Here is a 20275-nt window from a genome sequence, read left to right on the forward strand (position 1 = left end):
GTGCAGATTTGTCCTCGGAACCAGCAGTGCTCTGTAGGTGTTCTAGGGGCTACGCAAGCACTCAGGCAAAAAGATGCCATGCGGTGCTTGAGTTGGTCTGCTTAGTGGACAGGAGCCACACTGGGGCAGAGATTCTGGCAGCTCTGCAGGGGCAGGCTCAGAGGTGGTTGACGCCACGCTAGCTTCAGCCAGGAATGGTGGTTTGCGACAATGCCCCCAACCTCCTCTCTGCCCTCCGACAGGGACACTTCACCCATGTTCCCTGTTTGGCTCACGTCCTTAATTTGGTGGTGTAGAGAACGGGTGGAGGGAGGGGCCGGATGTGGACGCTGATCTGGAGGCGAGGCTGAGCCCGGGAAGCTCGTAGGACTCCCTCCCGGAGATGGTCGACTAGGGGAAGGCCGTCTCCTGTCTCCCGAGCCTATGCTGACCCCCCCCTCTCGTGCCTGCTCCCACCGCGGGTGGGCTCCATCGCCGCTACCGCTGCCGGGATGAGTGGCAGATCCCCGTTCCTCCAAAGCTCCGGCGCGCACCTGTCACCGTGCGCACTCAGTGTACCTTGAGAGCCGGGCTGAGTCTGCATCCCATTAGATGGGATATGGCATCTGACCCTGTAAGCCTGCACAAGCATAGGGTCTGAGTGGAGTGTCGCCTGTGACGTGGATTAGAGCTACAGGAATGGCAAGTAAAACGAGCAACTGACTGTATCATGTGGGACTTGTTGTAATAGTTCAAGAACACGGTGACTAACAGACTCAGGTGTATTGATATGTGGGTGCCCAGGTTAAAAAAAAAAGGTTTAAGGCATGGTTACAGATGGTCATTGATACTGATATAGACTGATATTGACACATTGATGGTAACGAATGTTGGGTGACTTCCTAATAATTTCATTTGGCTATCTCTATCTCATCCGGAGTGAGAATTAAACCATGCTGGGACAACCGCAAAAAAATAAATAAACAAAATAGCAGGGAAAGAGTCACAGGATTTAAGCTAGAATACAGAAACTTGCCTACATATGAAATTTGGTCTGAGTGCAAGGGGGTATTGAGTTGTGAAATAACAATAACTATATAGACTTGCCTGTGTAGGCTGATGCATTTAGGCCTGCAATGGGGGTGGGCTGCCTGCCCAAATTGCTTAAATTAAAATGCCCTTGGTAACAAGAAATGAGAGGTAAATCAGTGAAAGGAGCTGCAGCGAACCCTCCCAGGTTAAGTGCCAGCCCAGGAACCATCAAAAAATCTATGGTACAAGAAGGGAGCAAAGAAAGCCCAGGTAAACAAATGGGGACCAAAAGTAAACCACCAGAAAGCAGCCAAAAGACCAGATCGCGAAAACAGTTTGAAGACGCAGAAATCCATACAGCAGGCAGCGGGTTACTCATGGCACCAGAGGAAGAAGTTATAATGGAACCTAAACAAAAAAAACAGCTACCAACCAAGAGTGAAATGGCAGAAATGTTTGCGAGATTGGAAACATTCATAAAAGGAGAAATAGCAACCCTCCATGAAGATATGAATCACATAGTAAAAAGGGTGGAAGAGATGGAAGTAAGGCTGGACATGCAAAAAAAACTCAAGGCACAAATAAATGAGATGCAGAAAGACCAGAGGAATAGGGGATGGGTGGCTTTGGCCAATTATGGCTCAGGGGGTTTAGAACACGCCCCACACTATATAAAGCCGCCTGCACGGCGGCCCTGTGTAGTGTGTGTTCCGGCGTTGAAAGAGAGATAGATAGACAGAGAGACAGTGTCATTTCATTTGAGTTAGATAGATTAGGCAGGACAATCAGTGAGTTAGCTGCACTTATAGTGTATTGTGTATATATATGCATCCCAGGTGTTGCATATATATATATACACACTGTATTCAGTTTAGCTAGATCCGTTCCTGTTATCTTCTTACTGACAGGCAGGCTTGTCTTGTTACAGTATTTACAGCTACCTGAAGAAAATTGCTGCTGTTCTTTTGATCCTATTAGTACCACAGTCAGGCAGCTAGACTATTTACAGTTAGTGCAGTGCGTCCTGCTCACAGTGTTCAGCTAAAACTACAAGTTATTGTGGTGCATCCTGCTCACAGTGTTCAGCTAAACCTACAAGTTATTTTTTTGCGAGCTCTGCACAGTGTTCATCTAAAGCTACAAGTTAGTGCAGTGCGTCCTGCTCACAGTGTTCAGCTAAAACTACAAGTTAGTGTAGTGAGACCTCTGCACAGTGTTCATCTAAAGCTACAAGTTAGTGCAGTGCATCCTGCTCACAGTGTTCAGCTAAAACTACAAGTTAGTGTAGTGAGACCTCTGCACAGTGTTCATCTAAAGCTACAAGTTAGTGCAGTGCGTCCTGCTCACAGTGTTCAGCTAAAACTACAAGTTAGTGTGGTGCGTCCTCCTCACAGTGTTCAGCTAAACCTACAAGTTAGTGTAGTGAGACCTCTGCACAGTGTTCATCTAAAGCTACAAGTTAGTGGAGTGCGTCCTGCTCACAGTGTCCAGCTAAAACTACAAATTAGTGTAGTGAGACCTCTGCACAGTGTTCATCTAAAGCTACAAGTTAGTGCAGTGCGTCCTGCTCACAGTGTTCAGCTAAAACTACAAGTTAGTGTAGTGAGATCTCTGCACAGTGTTCATCTAAAGCTACAAGTTAGTGTAGTGCGTCCTGCTCACAGTGTTCAGCTAAAACTACAAGTTAGTGTAGTGAGACCTCTGCACAGTGTTCATCTAAGCTACAAGTTAGTGCAGTGCGTCCTGCTCACAGTGTTCAGCAAAAACTACAAGTTAGTGTGGTGCGTCCTCCTCAGTGTTCAGCTAAACCTACAAGTTAGTGTAGTGAGACCTCTGCACAGTGTTCATCTAAAGCTACAAGTTAGTGCAGTGTGTCCTGCTCACAGTGTTCAGCTAAAACTACAAGTTAGTGTAGTGAGACCTCTGCACAGTGTTCATCTAAAGCTACAAGTTAGTGCAGTGCGTCCTGCTCACAGTGTTCAGCTAAAACTACAAGTTAGTGTTGTGCGTCCTCCTCACAGTGTTCAGCTAAACCTACAAGTTAGTGTAGTGAGACCTCTGCACAGTGTTCAACTAAAGCTACAAGTTAGTGCAGTGCGTCCTGCTCACAGTGTTCAGCTAAAACTACAAGTTAGTGTAGTGAGACCTCTGCACAGTGTTCATCTAAAGCTACAAGTTAGTGCAGTGCGGCCTGCTCACAGTGTTCAGCTAAAACTACAAGTTAGTGTGGTGCGTCCTCCTCACAGTGTTCAGCTAAACCTACAAGTTTGGTGGTGCGTCCTCCTCACAGTGTTCACCTAAAGCTACCTGTAGAAGGTTGGTGGTGTTTTCCTGATCCTATCACTACCGCAGGCAGCTAAAAAAGCTACAAGTTAGTTTTTTGCGAGCTCTGCACAGTGTTCAGCTAAAGCTACCTGTAGAAGGTTGGTGGTGTTCTCATACTACAGGCAGGCAGTTGATTTTGCTAGCTGCAGTATCAGTACATATATATATATATATATATATATCTCCCAGCTTAGTGCAGCTACAGGCCATTAGTATGTCTGGAAGGCCAAGAAGGAGAGGCAGACAGTCACAAGCCAATAAAAGAGGGCAAGCAGGCTCTGTGTCTAGTGCTGGTCGTGGAGACGGTGCATCCTCATCAGCACGTGGCCGTGGGACACGCTTGGCCTTTTTTCCGGCAGCTGGCCGTGTTGAGCCGCAACATGCGGAAGACTTGGTCGAGTGGATGACCAAGCCGTCCTCATCCTCCTCATCCTCTCTCACCCATGCTCAGGGTACTTTGGCAAAGCAGCGGCCTCTTCCCTCAGCTCAATGTCATCAGTGACTCCTTCCCTAGCCCCACCATGTCCTCCTGAGGAGTCCCTCGAACTGTTTGACTACAGTGTTGGGTACATGCTCCAGGAGGATGCCCAGCATTTGGAAGGCTCTGATGATGATACTGAGCTAGATGAAGGCAGTAACATGAGCACGGACAGAGGGGGTGCCCAAGAAGGACAGCAATCTGGCAGTCATGCTCACCCTGCTGCAGCATACTGCCAGGTTTGCTCCAGTGATGAGGAGGGAGGGGATGATGAGGTCACTGACTCAACGTGGGTGCCTGATAGGAGAGAGGAGGAGGAGGAGGAGGCAGCACATCACCAACGAGGCAGGATGCCCTCCAGGGGCCAGCCTAAGGGCAGCACATTGACTGCATCACACCCCAAAGCTCCACATGTGCAGGGCGCTGCAGTCTCTGCGCGTTATTCAAAAAGTCCTTTGGTGTGGGCCTTTTTTGAGACGAGTGCATCAGATCACACCGCTGCTATTTGCAACATATGTCTCAAGCGTATCTCGCGTGGCCAAAACATCTCCTGCTTGGGTACCACATGCTTGACCAGACATATGTTGACCTGCCATGCAGTTCATTGGCAAGCGTATCTAAAAGACCCACACCAAAGAACAAAGAGGACCTCTCCTTGCTCCTCATCAGCTGAGATCTCCAACCCCACTATACCTTCAGTCCTCTCTGAGACCTGCACTGAGAGGAATGAAGGTGTAGAATTAGGTGTGTCACAGCCAAGTACTTGTGGGCAATCTGCTTTTGGTACACCGACGTCAGATTGTACCAGGCAAATTTCCCTGCCCCAGCTGCTGCACCGCCGAAAGAAGTTTGCTCCCAGCCATCCACATGCCCAACGGTTGAATGCTAGCTTGGCAAAATTGCTAGCACTTCAACTGCTGCCTTTTCAGTTGGTAGACTCTGCCCCCTTCCGTAAGTTTGTGGAATGTGCGGTTCCTCAGTGGCAGGTACCCACCCCCTCCTCTTCTTCTTCCTCCATGGCCTCTTCCTGTGCTTTTTCCTCGGAACCAGCGGTGCTCCGTAGCCGTTCAAGGGGCTACGCAAGTACGCAGGCCAAAAGATGCCATGCGGTGCTTGAGCTGGTGTGCTTGGGGGACAGGAGCCACACTGGGGCAGAAGTTCTGTCAGCTCTGCAGGGGCAGGTTCAGAGGTGGTTGATGCCACACCAACTTAAGGCAGGAATGGTGGTTTGCGACAATGGCACCAACCTCCTCTCTGCCCTCCGACAGGGACAAATGACCCATGTGCCCTGTTTGGCTCACGTCCTTAACTTGGTGGTGCAGCGGTTCTTGGGCAGGTACCCGGGCTTACAGGATGTCCTGAGGCAGGCCAGGAAAGCCTGTGTGCATTTCCGCCGGTCATATAATGCCAGTGCTCGGCTGGCGGACCTCCAAAAGGAGTTTAACCTGCCCAAGAACCGCCTAATCTGTGACATGCCTACCAGGTGGAACTCAACGTTGGCCATGCTGCAGCTGCTGCACACGCAGCAGAGGGCCATCAATGAGTACCTGTGCCACTATGGCACCAGGACAGGGTCAGGGGAGCTTGGTTTTTTTCCCCACGCCAGTGGGCCATGATCAGGGATGCATGCACTGTCCTGTCACCATTTGAGGAGGCCACGAGGATGGTGAGCAGTGACAGTGCATGCATCAGTGACACTGTCCCCCTTGTCCACCTGTTGGAGCACACGCTGCGTGGAATAATGGACAGGGCACTTGAGGCAGAACAGAGGCAGGAAGAGGAGGACTTTCTTAGCTCTCAAGGCCCCCTTTATCCTGACAGTGTTCCTGCGTGCCCGCCGATCACACAGGAAGAGGACGAGGACGAGGAGGAGGAGGAGGAAAATTGTGCCAGTATGGAGGTGGAGCCTGGCACTCAGCATCAGCAGCAGTCTTTAACCTCCCTGGCGGTATTCCCGAGTGTGGCTCGGGGTTAAAATTCAGGACCATTAGCGGTAACCCCGAGCCACACTCGGGATTGCATCGCAGGATCCTGGTGCCTCCTTACTTACCTTGTCCCCGGGATCCTGCGATGTCCCCCGCAGTGTCCGCGGGCTGTGTCCTGTTCCGAAGCCTCTCTGTGCCAGGCTCCGTTCCCTGCGAGCGTCGCGACGCACGGGGGCGGAGCCTGGCGGCAAATTCAAAAAAATGTAAAAAGCATAACACATACAGTACTGTAATCTTACAGATTACAGTACTGTATGAAATCATTTCACATCCCATTTGTCCCCAGTGCTCTGGCCCATGCCCTGCATGCAGTTTTATATTGCATATACTGTTCTTTCTGCCTGGAAACTGGAGATTGTCCATAGCAACCAAAAAGTGTCCCTTTACGTCAAAAATGGCTTTAGACCAGCTAGAAAACAGCGATAGTAAATTAGAACACTTGCAGAATTGAGTGATAGTGAATCGTGTGGAAATTTATTTTATTACTATTTATTTTTATTTTTTTTAATTATTATTTTTTTTTTATTATATTATAATTTATGTTTTTGTGTTTCAAACTTTATCATACCCGGGATATCTACTAGACTCTTGTTTGGACAGATTTAAGTGTGTTATTGTTAAGAATTACAGGCCTACAATATAAAACGCCAAATTTCCATGCAAAATAATTGTACCGCTTTCAGCACCTAAAATCAGAAAGAATCATACCGCCAGGGAGGTTAAGGGATCAGTCCCAAGAAACACATGGACTTGTACGTGGCTGGGAGGAGGTGGCTGCGGACCATGTCGTCCTTAGTGACCCAGAGGACTCCAGACCGAATGCCTCAGCAAACCTACGCTGCATGGCCTCCCTGATCCTGCAAAGCCTGCGTAAGGATCCTCGTATTCATGGTATTAAGGAGAAGGACCAATACTGGCTGGCAACCCTCCTTGATCCACGTTACAAGGGTAAGGTTGCGGACCTTATCTTGCCCTCGCAGAGGGAGCAGAGGATGAAACATCTTCGGGAGGCCTTGCAGAAAGGTCTGTGCAACGCGTTCCCAGAGACTGGGAGGTTACAAACTCCTGTTTCTGGACAACGTGTTGCTGTGGCTTTGGTCAGTCAAAGAAGGAGCGGTGGAGAAGGTGGCCGTCTGACCGTTGCGTTCAGACAATTTTTTGGTCCGCAGCCCCAAGGTATGATCGGTTCCAGCAACCATTGCCAGCGTCTGTTTTACATGGTGCAGGAATACCTAGGGGCAAGATCTGACTTGGACAGCTTTCCCACCGAAAATCCTCTGGGTTACTGGGTCTTGAGGATGGATCACTGGCCAGAGCTTACACAGTATGCAATAGAGCTACTGGCCTGTCCTGCATCCAGCGTTCCTTCGGAACGCACATTCAGTGCTGCTGGAGGCTTTGTAACCGATCACAGGGTGCGTCTGTCCACCGACTCAGTCGATCGACTGACCTTCATAAAAATGAATCAGTCTTGGATCACCACCAGCTACCAAGCACCTGATGCTGATGTAACCGAATAATTTTTTTTGAAATCAAAGATCCCTTCAAAGACTGCCTATGCTGATGCCGAGTGACTATCCCTGAGTAATTATCCTCTTCCTCCTCAATGATCACGCTGATAGCTTGTAAGAACATTTTTGGTTCTGGGTGCCACCACCAGTGCCTAAGGCCCAATTTTTCAGCCCCTGTTTAACAGGGGCGTGTAATTACAATTTTTGATGCAATACTTTGCAGCAGGGCTCGTTTCTGCGTTCCAAGTAGAGTATCTGTGAGGGGTTGCAGTGTTGTGGCACCAGCACCAGTGCCTAAGGCCCAATTTTTCAGCCCCTGTTTAACAGGGGCGTGTAATTACAATTTTTGATGCAATACTTTGCAGCAGGGCTCGTTCCTGCGTTCCAACTAGAGTGTCTGTGAGGACTTACAGTGTTGTGGCACCAGCACCACCACCAAAGGCCCAATTTTTCTGCCCTTGTTCAACAGGGGCATGTAATTACAATTCTTGATCTAATATTTCACAGCAGGGCCCATTTCTGCGCCCACCAAGAGCAAATGAGGACTTACAGTGTTGTGGCACCAGCACCACCACCAGCACCAAAGGCCCAATTTTTCTGCCCCTGGTCAACAGGGGCATGTAATTACAATTCTTGATCTAATATTTCACAGCAGGGCCCTGTGAGGGCTTACAGTGTTGTGGCCACAACAACACCTAAGACCCAAATTTCTGCTGAGTATATAGGGCAGGCCCCTACTTTCAAACATCTAACTTACAAACGACTCCTACTTGCAAACGGAAGGAGACAACAGGAAGTGAGATGAAATCTACCCCTAGGAAGGGAAATTCTCTCCTGTAAGAGTTAATATGGGAAAAACATTTCTCCTTTCCACTGATGCTTTCCAATCCTTGTTCCACAAAAAACCCCAAATTTTCAAAAAACATTTGTCATTGGGACAAAAAGTGAGGTGAAATCTTCTGAAGAGGAGGACAGACAGCAAAACAAATGTCACAGGGGTGATAACCCTTCCCTATGTTTTCCAAAAAACTTAAAAAAGATTTTTTGGCTGGAGCTAAACACGTTAAAAATGTGCCCGTTCAAAATTACAAACAGATTCTACTTAACAACAAACCTACAGTCCCTGTCTTGTTTGCATGCACCGCCTGTATACTGCTGTTCAGAGTATATAGGGCCTGGTGGCCCCACACCTTTCCTTATTTTAATTTGGGTGCGGGTTTCCCCTTAATATCCATACAAGACCCAAAGGGCCTGGTAATGGACTGGGGGGTACCCATGCCGTTTGTCTCACTGATTTTCATCCATATTGCCAGGACCCGACATTACATTAAACCTGCAAGCAGTTTTAAATGAGATTTTTTCCTTTAAAAATGACATTTTGTGCAGGGACTGTTCTAAACACGGGAAACACGCGTCACTTTACAGGCATACTATAGACACCCCCAGGTACGATATTTAAAGGAATATTTCACTTTTTTTTTTTTCTACTTTAAGTATCATTAAAATCACTGCTCCCAAAAAAACGGCAGTTTTTAAAAGTTTTTTTTGCATTGATACATGTCCCCTGGGGCAGGACCCGGGTCCCCAAACCGTTTTTAGGACAATACCATGCAAATTAGCCTTTAAAATGAGCACTTTTGATTTCGAACGTTCGAGTCCCATAGACGTCAATGGGGTTCTAACGATCGTGCGAATTTTCGGTCCGTTCGCAGGTTCTGGTGCGAACTGAACTGGGGGGTGTTCGGCTCATCCCTACAGAGGAATATATTATACAAAATCGAAGACCAAGAGAACAGGAATAGAAGGAAAAACCTACGGATCAGAGGTCTTCCGGAGATTCAAGGAGAAATTGCAGGAAAAAATGAATAAAATCTTTGGGCATATGATTAATACATCGAGTTCAAGTAGTAAAATTAGGTTTAAAAGAATACATTGGATCAGAAAACCCGCAGAAATTGATATATTAAGGGGGGGTCTTTGGTACGGGGGGGTGGTGGGGGTGCGGGGAAGGGGATGGGGGGGAGGGGAGCAGGTACGGGAACCCCCATAAAATTGGAGGGAGCAATGGTTCCGGCAGTGGCCAACCCGAGTCCAACCTCTAGGGGGTTAACCGAGGGGCTGGGTGGAGTAATTGGGGACTCGGTTTGTTGGGCCATGGGGAGGCCTTTTTCCCCCATGTGGGAGGGGGGGAATGTTGAGGAAGGGAGGGGAAGGAGGGCGTGAGGGGGGTGGGATAGAGAGGGTATTCACGATATCGACCCCTACTCCTACGGGTTGCTTGGAACAGAAAACTCATACTCATAGTAAGGATGTCTAGCCTGAACATAATTTCATATAATGTTCGGGGTTTGAATTCTCCAATAAAGTGTGCTAACATAATGGGTGAATTGAAACATCTTAAAGCACATGTAGTATTACTGCAGGAGACATACTTCTATTGCGGTAAGAGTCAAAACATTTTTTCAAAAGATTTCCCAGTCTGGCACTATGGAGATTCTCCTATTAGTCGAGCAAAAGGAGTCGCCATAGGGTTTGCCAAGGGGGTAAGGTTCGAGTTAGAGGAGAGAATAACTGACCCTGAGGGGCGTTATCTTTTTTTTGAGAGGAAAACTAAATGGATTCGAATGCTCACTGGCAAACATTTACGGCCCTAATAAAAACGCAAATAGATACCTGCTGGGAGAGAAGTTCATGGAATTTAAGAGGGGGGGGGGGGCTATTATAGCAGGGGACTTTAACTTCTATATCGAACCAGGAAATGACAGTACGTCCCATGCACGGGGGACAGGTGGAGTATGGATGAATAAATTGAAAAAGAAACTACATCAGTACCAACTTGTAGATGCATGGAGGAAGCAACACAACAACGAAAGTGATTACACATTTTACTCCCCCGTGCATGCGACGTATTCTAGATTAGATTTTTTCCTGGTTGAGCATTGGCTATTAGAGGTTGTGATTAGCACAAATATTGGAATAACGACCCTATCAGATCATGCGCCTGTGAGTTTTCAAATTAAAATTGGGGACAGTCAAAAAAAGAATGACATATGGAGGTTAAATGAGGACCTTCTATATGACAAAAAAATTGAGAAGCGAATAAAGGAAGAACTAGAACTGTATTTTAAAATAAATGTCGCAGTGGACATCTCAGAAGCTACTGTCTGGGAGGCCCACAAAGCCTATATCAGGGGTATTCTAATTATGGCTGGATCGGAGAAAAAAAAATGAACTAAAAAAAGATAAATTAGCCTTAACAAAAGAAATCTCTGAATTAGAACAACAACACAAGATAACGGGAGATAGGGAGGTGTTGTTAAAGCTATATGGGAAAAGAGAGGCCATGCAGAATTTAGTGGAACAAGAAACACGTATAGTATATAATTTAATCAAAAAAGAAAGATATATAGGAGGGAACAAACTGTGTAAACTCCTGGCAAAGGTACTGAAAAAAAAAGAAAACTATCAACTATATAGAAAAAATAAAGACAAGGACAGGGGATTGTAGACATCCAGAGATATTGCTAAAATTTTCCAAGACTATTATGGGGGGGCTGTATGCAATAAACAAGAAGGATACCCAAGAAGAGAACAGAAAAAACATGAGAAAATAAAAGCTTTCTTAAAAGATATAGGATTAATTAAAATTGCAGAAACTAAACAGAGCGCTTTAGAGGCCCCCATAACGGAAGAGGAGTTAAAAAAATTCTGCAGGAAACGCCAGCTGGCAAAAGCCCGGGCCCCAATGGCCTGAAAGTATTATACTACAAAAAATTTCAGGACCAATTAATCCCCAAGATGTGTTCCTATATGAACTTTATTGGGGATAAATGGGAGATGAAGAAGGAAGTGTTGGAAGCCAATAATACCATTATCCTGAAAGAAGGCAAGGATAGCACACTCTGTTCCAGCTATAGGCCCATTTCACTCTTAAATGCAGATACGAAATTATTTGCTAAAATCCTTGCTGAAAGGATGAAAAAGATAATAAATGAGATTGTACACCCAGATCAGGTGGGGTTTATACCAGGTAGAAAGGGGAGGGATAATGGTATCAAAACGCTCTTGGCAGTGCAGAAAATAAAGACAGTGGAGCCCCAGGACTTCTGTCAATTGATGCTGAGAAAGCTTTTGACAGGGTGGACTGGGGCTTTATGCAGGGCACATTGGAGGAGATAGGGCTCGGGGAAAATATAATCAGATGGATAAAGGCATTATATACCTGACCCACAGCGAGAGTGAAGGTAAATGGCGTACTTTCGGAGCCATTCAAAATGTTTAATGGTACAAGACAGGGGTGCCCACTTTCCCCATTACTGTTTGTGTTGGCGCTCGAACCCCTTCTAATAAAGATAAGGCAAAACCCGGACATCAGTGGGATAAAAATTGGTGAAGAAGTCCATAAACTGGCCGCCTTTGTAGATGACATTTTATTCTATGTCACCCGCCCAAGGATTACTCTACCAAATCTGATCACAGTCTTAAAAGAATATGGGAAGTTATCTAATTTTAAAGTAAACCCGGCCAAATCGGAAACGGTAGACATTAATAACAGCAAACCAGGGGAAAATACTTATCAAAAGGACTTCCCATTTATATGGGGGGAAAAAAGAACTTAATTATCTAGGCGTTAAAATAACCACATCAAGGGAGACATTATACAAGGCTAATTTTGTGCCACTCCTCAATGAGATCAAAAAAGAGTTGAATAGAATTACAAGAGGTCAGCTGTCGTGAGGGGGAAGAATCAACATATATAAGATGGTTATCCTACCCAAAATTATATACAAGATGCAAATGCTCCCAATTTCACTCCCACAAGTCTATCTTAAAACATTGCACACTTTGTTTTTAAGGTTTATTTGGAGAGGGAAAAAACCTCATATAAGTTACACACAGTTCAGTAAAGATAAGGAGAAGGGGGGGGGGGGTGGGGAGCATCAGATATTAGCAAGTATTATGAGGCAATTGTTATGTCACGAATAATAGAATTGGTTAAAAATAATAAAGAATAACGTTGGGTCAAAATGGAAAGCACAATTAGTGAAGCCACAATGGGTAAGATAATATGGATCCCACCACAATTTAGGAAACTTAGCACGAAAACACAGGACATCACTAACAATCTGGGATAACTTACACAAAAGGGAGCACTGGGAGTTTAATTCACCTTTAATTCCACTTAAGAATGCAGAATATTTCGTACCGGGGATAGAGGACTTGTTTGGGAAGTGGATTCTAGAGGAGGATGCACAATTAAAGGACGTTATGAAACAGGGCAAAATATGCACATATCAGGAATAAAAAAATAAAAGAGAATTGCTGGTTATAGACCCATGGCGGTACTGGGTTACTGGGTCTTGAGGATGGATCACTGGCCAGAGCTTGCACAGTATGCAGTTGAGCTACTGGCCTGTCCTGCATCCAGTGTTCTTTCGGAACACACATTCAGTGCCGCTGGAGGCTTTGTAACCGATCACAGAGTGCGCCTGTCCACCGACTCGGTTGATCGGCTCACCTTCATAAAAATGAATCAGTCTTGGATCACCAGCTAACAAGCACCTGATGCTGATGTAACCGACTAATTTTTTTATGAATGAGAGATCCCTTGAAGACTGGCTATGCTGATGCTGAGTGACTATCCTGTTATGCTGAGTGACTATCCTATTCCTCCTCAATTTTCATGTTGATAGCTTCTAAGAACATTTTTGGTTTTGGGCACCACCACCAGTGGCTAAGGCCCAATTTTTCTGCCCCTGTTTAACAGGGGCGAGTAATTACAATTTTTGCTGTAATATTTTGCAGCAGGGCTCGTTCCTGCACTCAGCAAGAGTATCTGTGAGGGGTTGCAGTGTTGTGGCACCAACACCACCCGCTAAGGCCCAATTTTTCTGCCCCAGTTGAACAGGGGCGTGTAATTACAATGTTTGATCAAATATTTAACTGCAGGGCTCGTTCCTGCGCTCAACAAGAGTATCTGTGAGTGGTTGCAATGTTGTGGCACCACCACCACTGCCTAAGACTCAATTTTTCTGCCCCTGTTTAACAGGGGTGTGTAATTACAATTTTTTATCTTCTATTTCACAGCAGGGCCCGCTCCTGCGCCCACCAAGAGTAACTGTGAGGGCTTACAGTGTTGTGGCACCACCACCACACCACCACCAAAGGCCCAATTTTTCTGCCCCTGTTCAACAGGGGCATGTAATTACAATTCTTGATATAATATTTCACAGCAGGGCCCGTTCCTGCGCTCAACAAGAGTATCTGTGAGGGGTTGCAGTGTTGTGGCACCACCACCACTGCCTAAGGGCCAATTTTTCTGCCCCTGTTTAACAGGGGAGTGTAATTACAATTTTTGATCTAATATTTCACAGCAGCGCCTGTTCCTGTGCTCAACAAAAGTATCTGTGAAGCTCTACAGTGTTGTGCCACCACCGCCTAAGGCCCAATTTTTCTGCCCCTGTTTAACAACAATTACAATTCTTGATATAATATCTCACAGCAGGGCCCGTTCCAGTGCCCAGCAAGAGTAACTGTGATGGCTTACAGTGTTCTGGTACCACCAACACCTAAGGTCCAATTTTCCGCAGAGTGTATAGGGCAGGCCGTGTAGTATATACAGGCGGTCCCCTATTTTCAAAAATTAAAAAAAAAAAACTTACAAATGACTCCTACTTACAAACGGAGGGAGACATCATGAAGTGAGAGGAAATCTACCCCTAGGAAGGGAAATTGTCTCCTGTAAGAGTTAATATGGGAAAAAATGGTCTCCTCCACTGATTTATCACCAATCCTTGTTTCCCTTAAAAACCCCAAATTTTCAAAATCCAATTGTCATTGGGACAGAAAGTGAGGTGAAATCTTTTGAACAGGGGCACAGACAGCAAAACAAATGTTACAGGGGTGATAACCCTTCCCTATGTTTTCCAAAAAGCTTTAAAATAGATTTTTTGGCTGGAGCTACACTTACAAAATGTACCTGTTCCAAATTACAAACAGATTCTACATAAGAACAAACCTTCAGTCCCTGTCTTGTTTTCACCACCTGTATACGGCTGTTCAGAGTATATAGGGCCTGGGGGCCCAATGCCTTTTCTTTTGTTAATTTAGGTGCGGGGTTAATCCCCTTAATATCCATACAACCCCCAAAGGGCCTGGTAATGGGCTGGGGGGGTACACATGCCGTTTCTCTCACTGATTTTCATCCATATTGCCGGGACACGACATTACATTAAAGCCACAAAGAAGTTTTAAATGACTTTTATTCCTTTAGAAATGTAATTTTGTGCAGGGACTGTTCTAAGCACGGGAAACACGCACCACTTTACAGGCATACTATAGACACCCCCCAGGTACGATATTTAAAGGAATATTACACTTTTATTTTTTCACTTTAAGCATAATTAAAATCACTGCTCCCGAAAAAATGTCTGTTTTAAAACTTTCTTTTCCATTGATACATGTCCCCTGGGGCAGGACCCGGGTCCCCAAACCCTTTTTTGGACAATAACTTGCATATTAACCTTTAAAATTCGCACTTTTGATTTCTCACATTCGAGTCCCATAGACTTTAACGGTGTTCGAATGTTCGCTCAAACTTTCGGTCCGTTCGCATGTTCTGGATGTGAACCGAACTGGGGGGTGTTCGGCCCATCCCTAGTCACACAGTATTAGCGTAGCGGTCTTGCAAGCGCACTTTTTTTGGAAAAAATAACACAACAGTAAAGTTAGCCCAATTTTTTTTATATTGTGAAAGATAATGTTACACCAAGTAAATTGATACCCAACATGTCACGCTTCAAAATTGCACCCGCTCGTGGAATGGCGACAAACCTTTACCCTTAAAAAATTCCACAGGTGAATTTTAAAAATTTCTACAGGTTACCAGTTTTGAGTTACAGAGGAGGACTAGGGCTAGAATTATTGCTCTTGCTGTACTGTTCGCGGCGATACCTCACATGTGGTTTGAACATGGTTTGCATGTGTTTTGATCATCCCTCTGGTTGATCAGAAAAATAAATTATGCATCTATGGCCAGCTTAATTGTAACTGTAAACAGCAGTATAAAAAATATAAGTCAGATTCCAAAGCTTAGCTCTTCTTTCTGTGTTTAATTTGTGAACAAAAAAAGACTGCATACATTGATGTCTCCACCTGAAACCAACCTTTAACAAGTTTAATCACTACTGGCATGCTCACAAGGATAGCAAGCTAGCAGTAGTGAAACATGCCAAGGAAGCTTTGTTTCACGTGGAAACATCAATGTATGCAGTCTTTTTTTGACAAACACAGAAAGAGGAGCTAAGCTTTAGGCCTCATACACACTATTATTTTCTGCAGATTTTTGTCTTCAGATTTACCAAAACCATATAATAGGAGGTCAAACCTAAAGCCTCGTACACACGATCGGATTTTCCACAGACAAAACGTCAGACTTTTGTCCGAAGGGCGTTGGCCAGGAACTTGTCTTGCATACAAACGGTACACAATTGTTGGCCAACAAACACAAACGTAGTGACGTACTAGACGTACTACGAGCCGATAAAGAGGAAGTTCAATTGTCAGGCGCCAGCCTTTGGGCTCCTTCTGCTAATTTCGTGTTAGCAGAAGTTTGGTGAGTGTTGATTCACGCATTTCATTTCGCGCTTTTCATTTCGTGCTTTTCAGTTCGTTTCTGAACGGCCGTTCCTCAACCAGACATGTTGCGGAATCGGAGGAGATAACATGTTATTTAACAAATCATATTATTATTCTTCAACCAAAAAATAAAATAAAAGCCTCATGCATGTGTCCTGCTTCTTAATATAGGGGGTCAACAATGCCAAGAGTTGGTGAAAGCAGGGGTCCGTCATTTCGAAAAACATCCGGATTATTCTCCTGGAGCACGGTCACGATTAATAAAGCAACCAATTTTTGGTCCAAGAAATCCTCCTTCTCCTGTTCCTGGACTGGACTTGGGTAAAAGCAATAACTCCAAGGCCAATAATAAATAACATGTTATCTCCTCCGATTCCGCAACATGTCTGGTTGAGGAACGGCCATTCAGAAACGAACTGAAAAGCGCGAAATGAAAAGCACAAAATGAAAAGCGCAAATCAACACTCACCAAACTTCTACTAACACGAAATTAGCAGAAGGAGCCGAAAGGGTGGTGCCTGACAATTGAACATCCTCTTTATCGGCTCGTAGTACGTCTAGTACGCCACTACGTTCGTGTTTGTTGGCCAACAATTGTGTACCGTTTGTATGCAAGACAAGTTCCTGGTCAACGCCCTTCGGACAAAAGTCTGGCTTAGGTTATCCGAAATATTATCCGAAATAACGAATAATTATCCAAAATAACGAAAGCTGCATCTAAACAAATGGAATTTAACTAATTAATAATAAATAATAATAAAAAGGTTGTATAATTATTATTGTTATTTATTATTAGATCGTTAAGTTCCATTCATTTAGATACAGCATTCGTTATTTCAGATAATTTGCAAACTTCGGATAAATTTGTACTTGTTACGTTCACAAACAGCCAAATTTGAAAGGAAATTCCAATACCTATAATTTAGTAGTTAGTTATTATTTTGAATTTTACTGATTTTCTTTCTATTTTTCAGATTTTCAAATTATTAAATTTCCGAATTTTCGAATTCCGAAAATTCGGAATTCGAAAATTTCGAAATTCGGAAATTTGAAATTCGGAAATTTCGGAATTAACGAATTTGTCAAAATTCATTAAACAAATTCGGAACTAAACTAATTGCACATGTCTACTTGAAACAGCCACACCACATGTTTTCAGAGAGTCCTGTATTTCACCTGAAGTTATTTGTGGGTTTTTCTTTGTATCCCAAACAATTTTCCTGGCAGTTGTGGCTGAAATTTGAATTGGTCTACCTGACCTTGGTTTGGTTTTAACAGAACCCCTCATTTTCCACTTCCTAATTAGAGTTTGAACACTGCTGATTGGTATTCTCAATTCCTTGGACACCTTTTCCCGGAGATACTTTGACAATTCTTTTGCTTTCCCCATGACTCAGAATCCAGAAACATCAGTGCAGCACTGGATGAAAGATGCAAGGGTCTGTCAGGAGTCTAGAAACTCATTGACCTTTTATACACACACACTAATTACAGGCAAACAGATCACAGATGAGGATGGTTACCTTTAATAGCCATTCAGACCCCTTTGTGTCAACTTGTGTGCATGTTATCAGGCCGAAATCATCAGGGTCATTTGGCTCATTCCTGTTGTCATGATTTAAAAAGAGTAAACACAGTTGATTGATAATAAATGGCTTCAGCCAAACACTAACCATGAGTGAAAGAAAAGTTTTTGTGTTATCACTCATATTCTCTGAAAAATGGCCAAGAAATCATAAATTCTGCCACAACTGTGTGTGTGTGTGTGTGTGTGTGTGTGTGTGTGTGTGTATATATATATATATATATTTTATTACACTACTTGCACTGTATATATATTCTACACTGACTGCACTATATATATATATATATATATATATATATATATATATATATATATATATTGTGACAGTACAGTTCCCTGTCCTGGTAATTGTCGCCCAGGGTTCTCAAATAGGCAGGTTGAGGGGCTCCAGGGGTATTTAATGTGGAGGAATCTGTTTTATCAGTCTCCTCCAAAGTTTGTAAAATCCATTTGGGGACCTGGAGCCCAGAGATTCCATAGCGTTATGGGTTGGACGGAATCTCCAATCCTGGGACCGGGTTTTGGGAACAGCCAGGAGTCTGGCTGGTTGATTGAGCAGGTATAGCAGAGTCAGGATTAGGGTTCTGGGCTCCACCCTCCTGAGGAGTCCAGAGAGTGCAGGTTTGCACTAATGGAAGCCAGAGACCCAAGTCTGAGGATCAGAGCAGTGAGGAGCTGCTTTCTAGATAGACGCTGTGTGCGTTGAAGCTGTGTGCGTCCAAGGAGACAGATGAGAGCCTGAAGTGGAAGGCCTGAGCAGCAAGGAAGCTGAAAAGTACAGGTACAGTAGTTGTACGGGGACCCTGTTATATGGCCAAGAGGGCTGAAGCGTAAAGCCGCCATGTAAGCAGCCTTATATGGTGTGGGGCGTGGACTTAGCCCCCTGAGCCATGATTGGCTAAAGGCACCCTGCCTTTGGCCAATCATGGCTCTCACAGCAGAGCGCACTGTGATTGGCCAAAGCATGCAGGTCAGGTGTATGCTTTGGCCAATCATTAGACATCAATGCACTGCAATCTCGCAGTGCATTATGGGGCGTTCAGCACTCAAATTTGCCACGAAGGCCCCATAAAGTTCGGTATTCGCCAAACGGGCGAACACCCGATGTTCAAGTCAAACTTATGTTCGACTCGAACATTAGGCTCATCCCTACTCATCACCTTCGAGGTTCACATGTCCCAAAGATTTTACATGTAGGGTCATTTTTTTTCTGTAGGATGAGACGCAAGTAACCATTCTGTACTGTACCACCTAAATGATGTGACAACAGAGCGCAACAGGAAGTGTGGAGTGGAGAAGGAAAGCTGCATAACAATAGCTGTCGTAGCGGACATTAGACAATGGTCTCCTGTATGCAGATGAGTAAAACATGACAAAGGTTTGGGTTTGTGGAATATTTTGCTTTTTATTTCAGTCTTTGAGTCTCAACTCCTAAACTTTGGCTTAAATGCCAGTGATGTGTATTTCATTATTTACGGAGAAGCCACTGTGGAGTTGATTCTGTATTCCAAAACGAGTCCAGCCTTCACGATCTTTCCCATGGGGTGCTAGATCTATGAACCTGCAAAAGGGTGGAAGATAATATATTGATACTATTCGAAATGACTTATCTGAGAAGGTAAACAATGCAAATGGGGCCCTAATCCTGACAATCCAATTTTCTGGTACAGGGTAAAGATATAACTTGAGAAAGCTCTCATTTCTAAACATGCAAAACTGGCAAGGTCTAGGATATTACAAACAAGGAAAATGTCTTGGGGCTTTTCCAGACTTGCAGGGGGCAGGGAAAATAGCCCTGACCTACAACAGAATTTTAACATTTCAGCCTGACAAGAGCTGTACACATTCTGCGATCACAATGCTTTGCTTCATGGCTGCGGTCTTTTTAACTCAAGCTGCAGAGTTTGATGGGCAGCTCCACCTATCAAATTCATCTATTGAGATCAATGAGACCACATCACAACTACAAGCAAAGGTTTATAGTGCAGTCCCACAATGTAAAATCTCCATTTGACAATTAAATAATAAAAAAAAAAAAAAAACAGGCGTCAGGAGGTGACAGTAGCACCTCTTGATTACCCGCCAGCTGCTGCTATACTGCCCTCTGCACAGTGATCCACTGCAAGTAAGAGCATTACTGTCTATCTGGAAGAGCCTTAGAGGGCAATAATCCCAGCCTGAAGTATGTTTTTATTTTGGTGTAAACAATGCTTTATGTCCTGAGAGAGACCTGAATGCTACCAATGTGAAAGTTTTGCAAATGCTAGTTGCATGACTGTAATACTGGCCCTTTAGCTTCAATTCAGAGTTACTACCTGAACAAGTATGCAGAAAAGAACTTTGCTAATATGCGTGCTTATTTTAGATCAAATGTATTGAAGCCAGTGGATCAGTATAACAGACGGGTAATGCGACCAGCAATTTTTTGTAAGATCGCCAATGGCAGCCCCTGTATTTTTATTACAAAAGGTTTACAGTACTTTAAAGCCCCGCTGATGTATCACATGTTTCTATATTCCTACCTCTTTCTACTGGAATCAGAATATGCAGACTTTACTAAGTCTGCATATTCTGATTTGTGACCTCCTTTTAAAACTGCTAATTGCTTGTATCAGTCTGGATGCAGATTTTCTTAAAGTCAACCGTTTTGTTTTTCTTACATGAATGCATTCTCTGCATTCCCCCTCTCCTTAAACAGTGACCTAAGTCCATTCTTGATTCAGAGCTGTGCATATCTGCTGCT

At 44.4% G+C, this 20275-nt stretch overlaps 1 protein-coding gene across 1 annotated transcript in view; it reads right to left on the minus strand.

Moving 5' to 3' along the window:
* Positions 1-18917: 18917 nt before the first annotated feature.
* Positions 18918-20275, minus strand: part of LOC141112989 (stabilizer of axonemal microtubules 4-like) — a 37215-nt gene continuing 35857 nt past the window's right edge. The window contains exon 11 of the mRNA XM_073606065.1: positions 18918-19093. Within this exon, the coding sequence (XP_073462166.1) occupies positions 18976-19093 (118 nt within the window). The 3' untranslated portion in view covers positions 18918-18975. The remainder of the gene's footprint in view (positions 19094-20275) is intronic.

Source organism: Aquarana catesbeiana, linkage group LG11 (assembly GCF_042186555.1).
Source record: "Aquarana catesbeiana isolate 2022-GZ linkage group LG11, ASM4218655v1, whole genome shotgun sequence".
In the NCBI taxonomy this organism is placed as follows: Eukaryota; Metazoa; Chordata; class Amphibia; order Anura; family Ranidae; genus Aquarana; species Aquarana catesbeiana.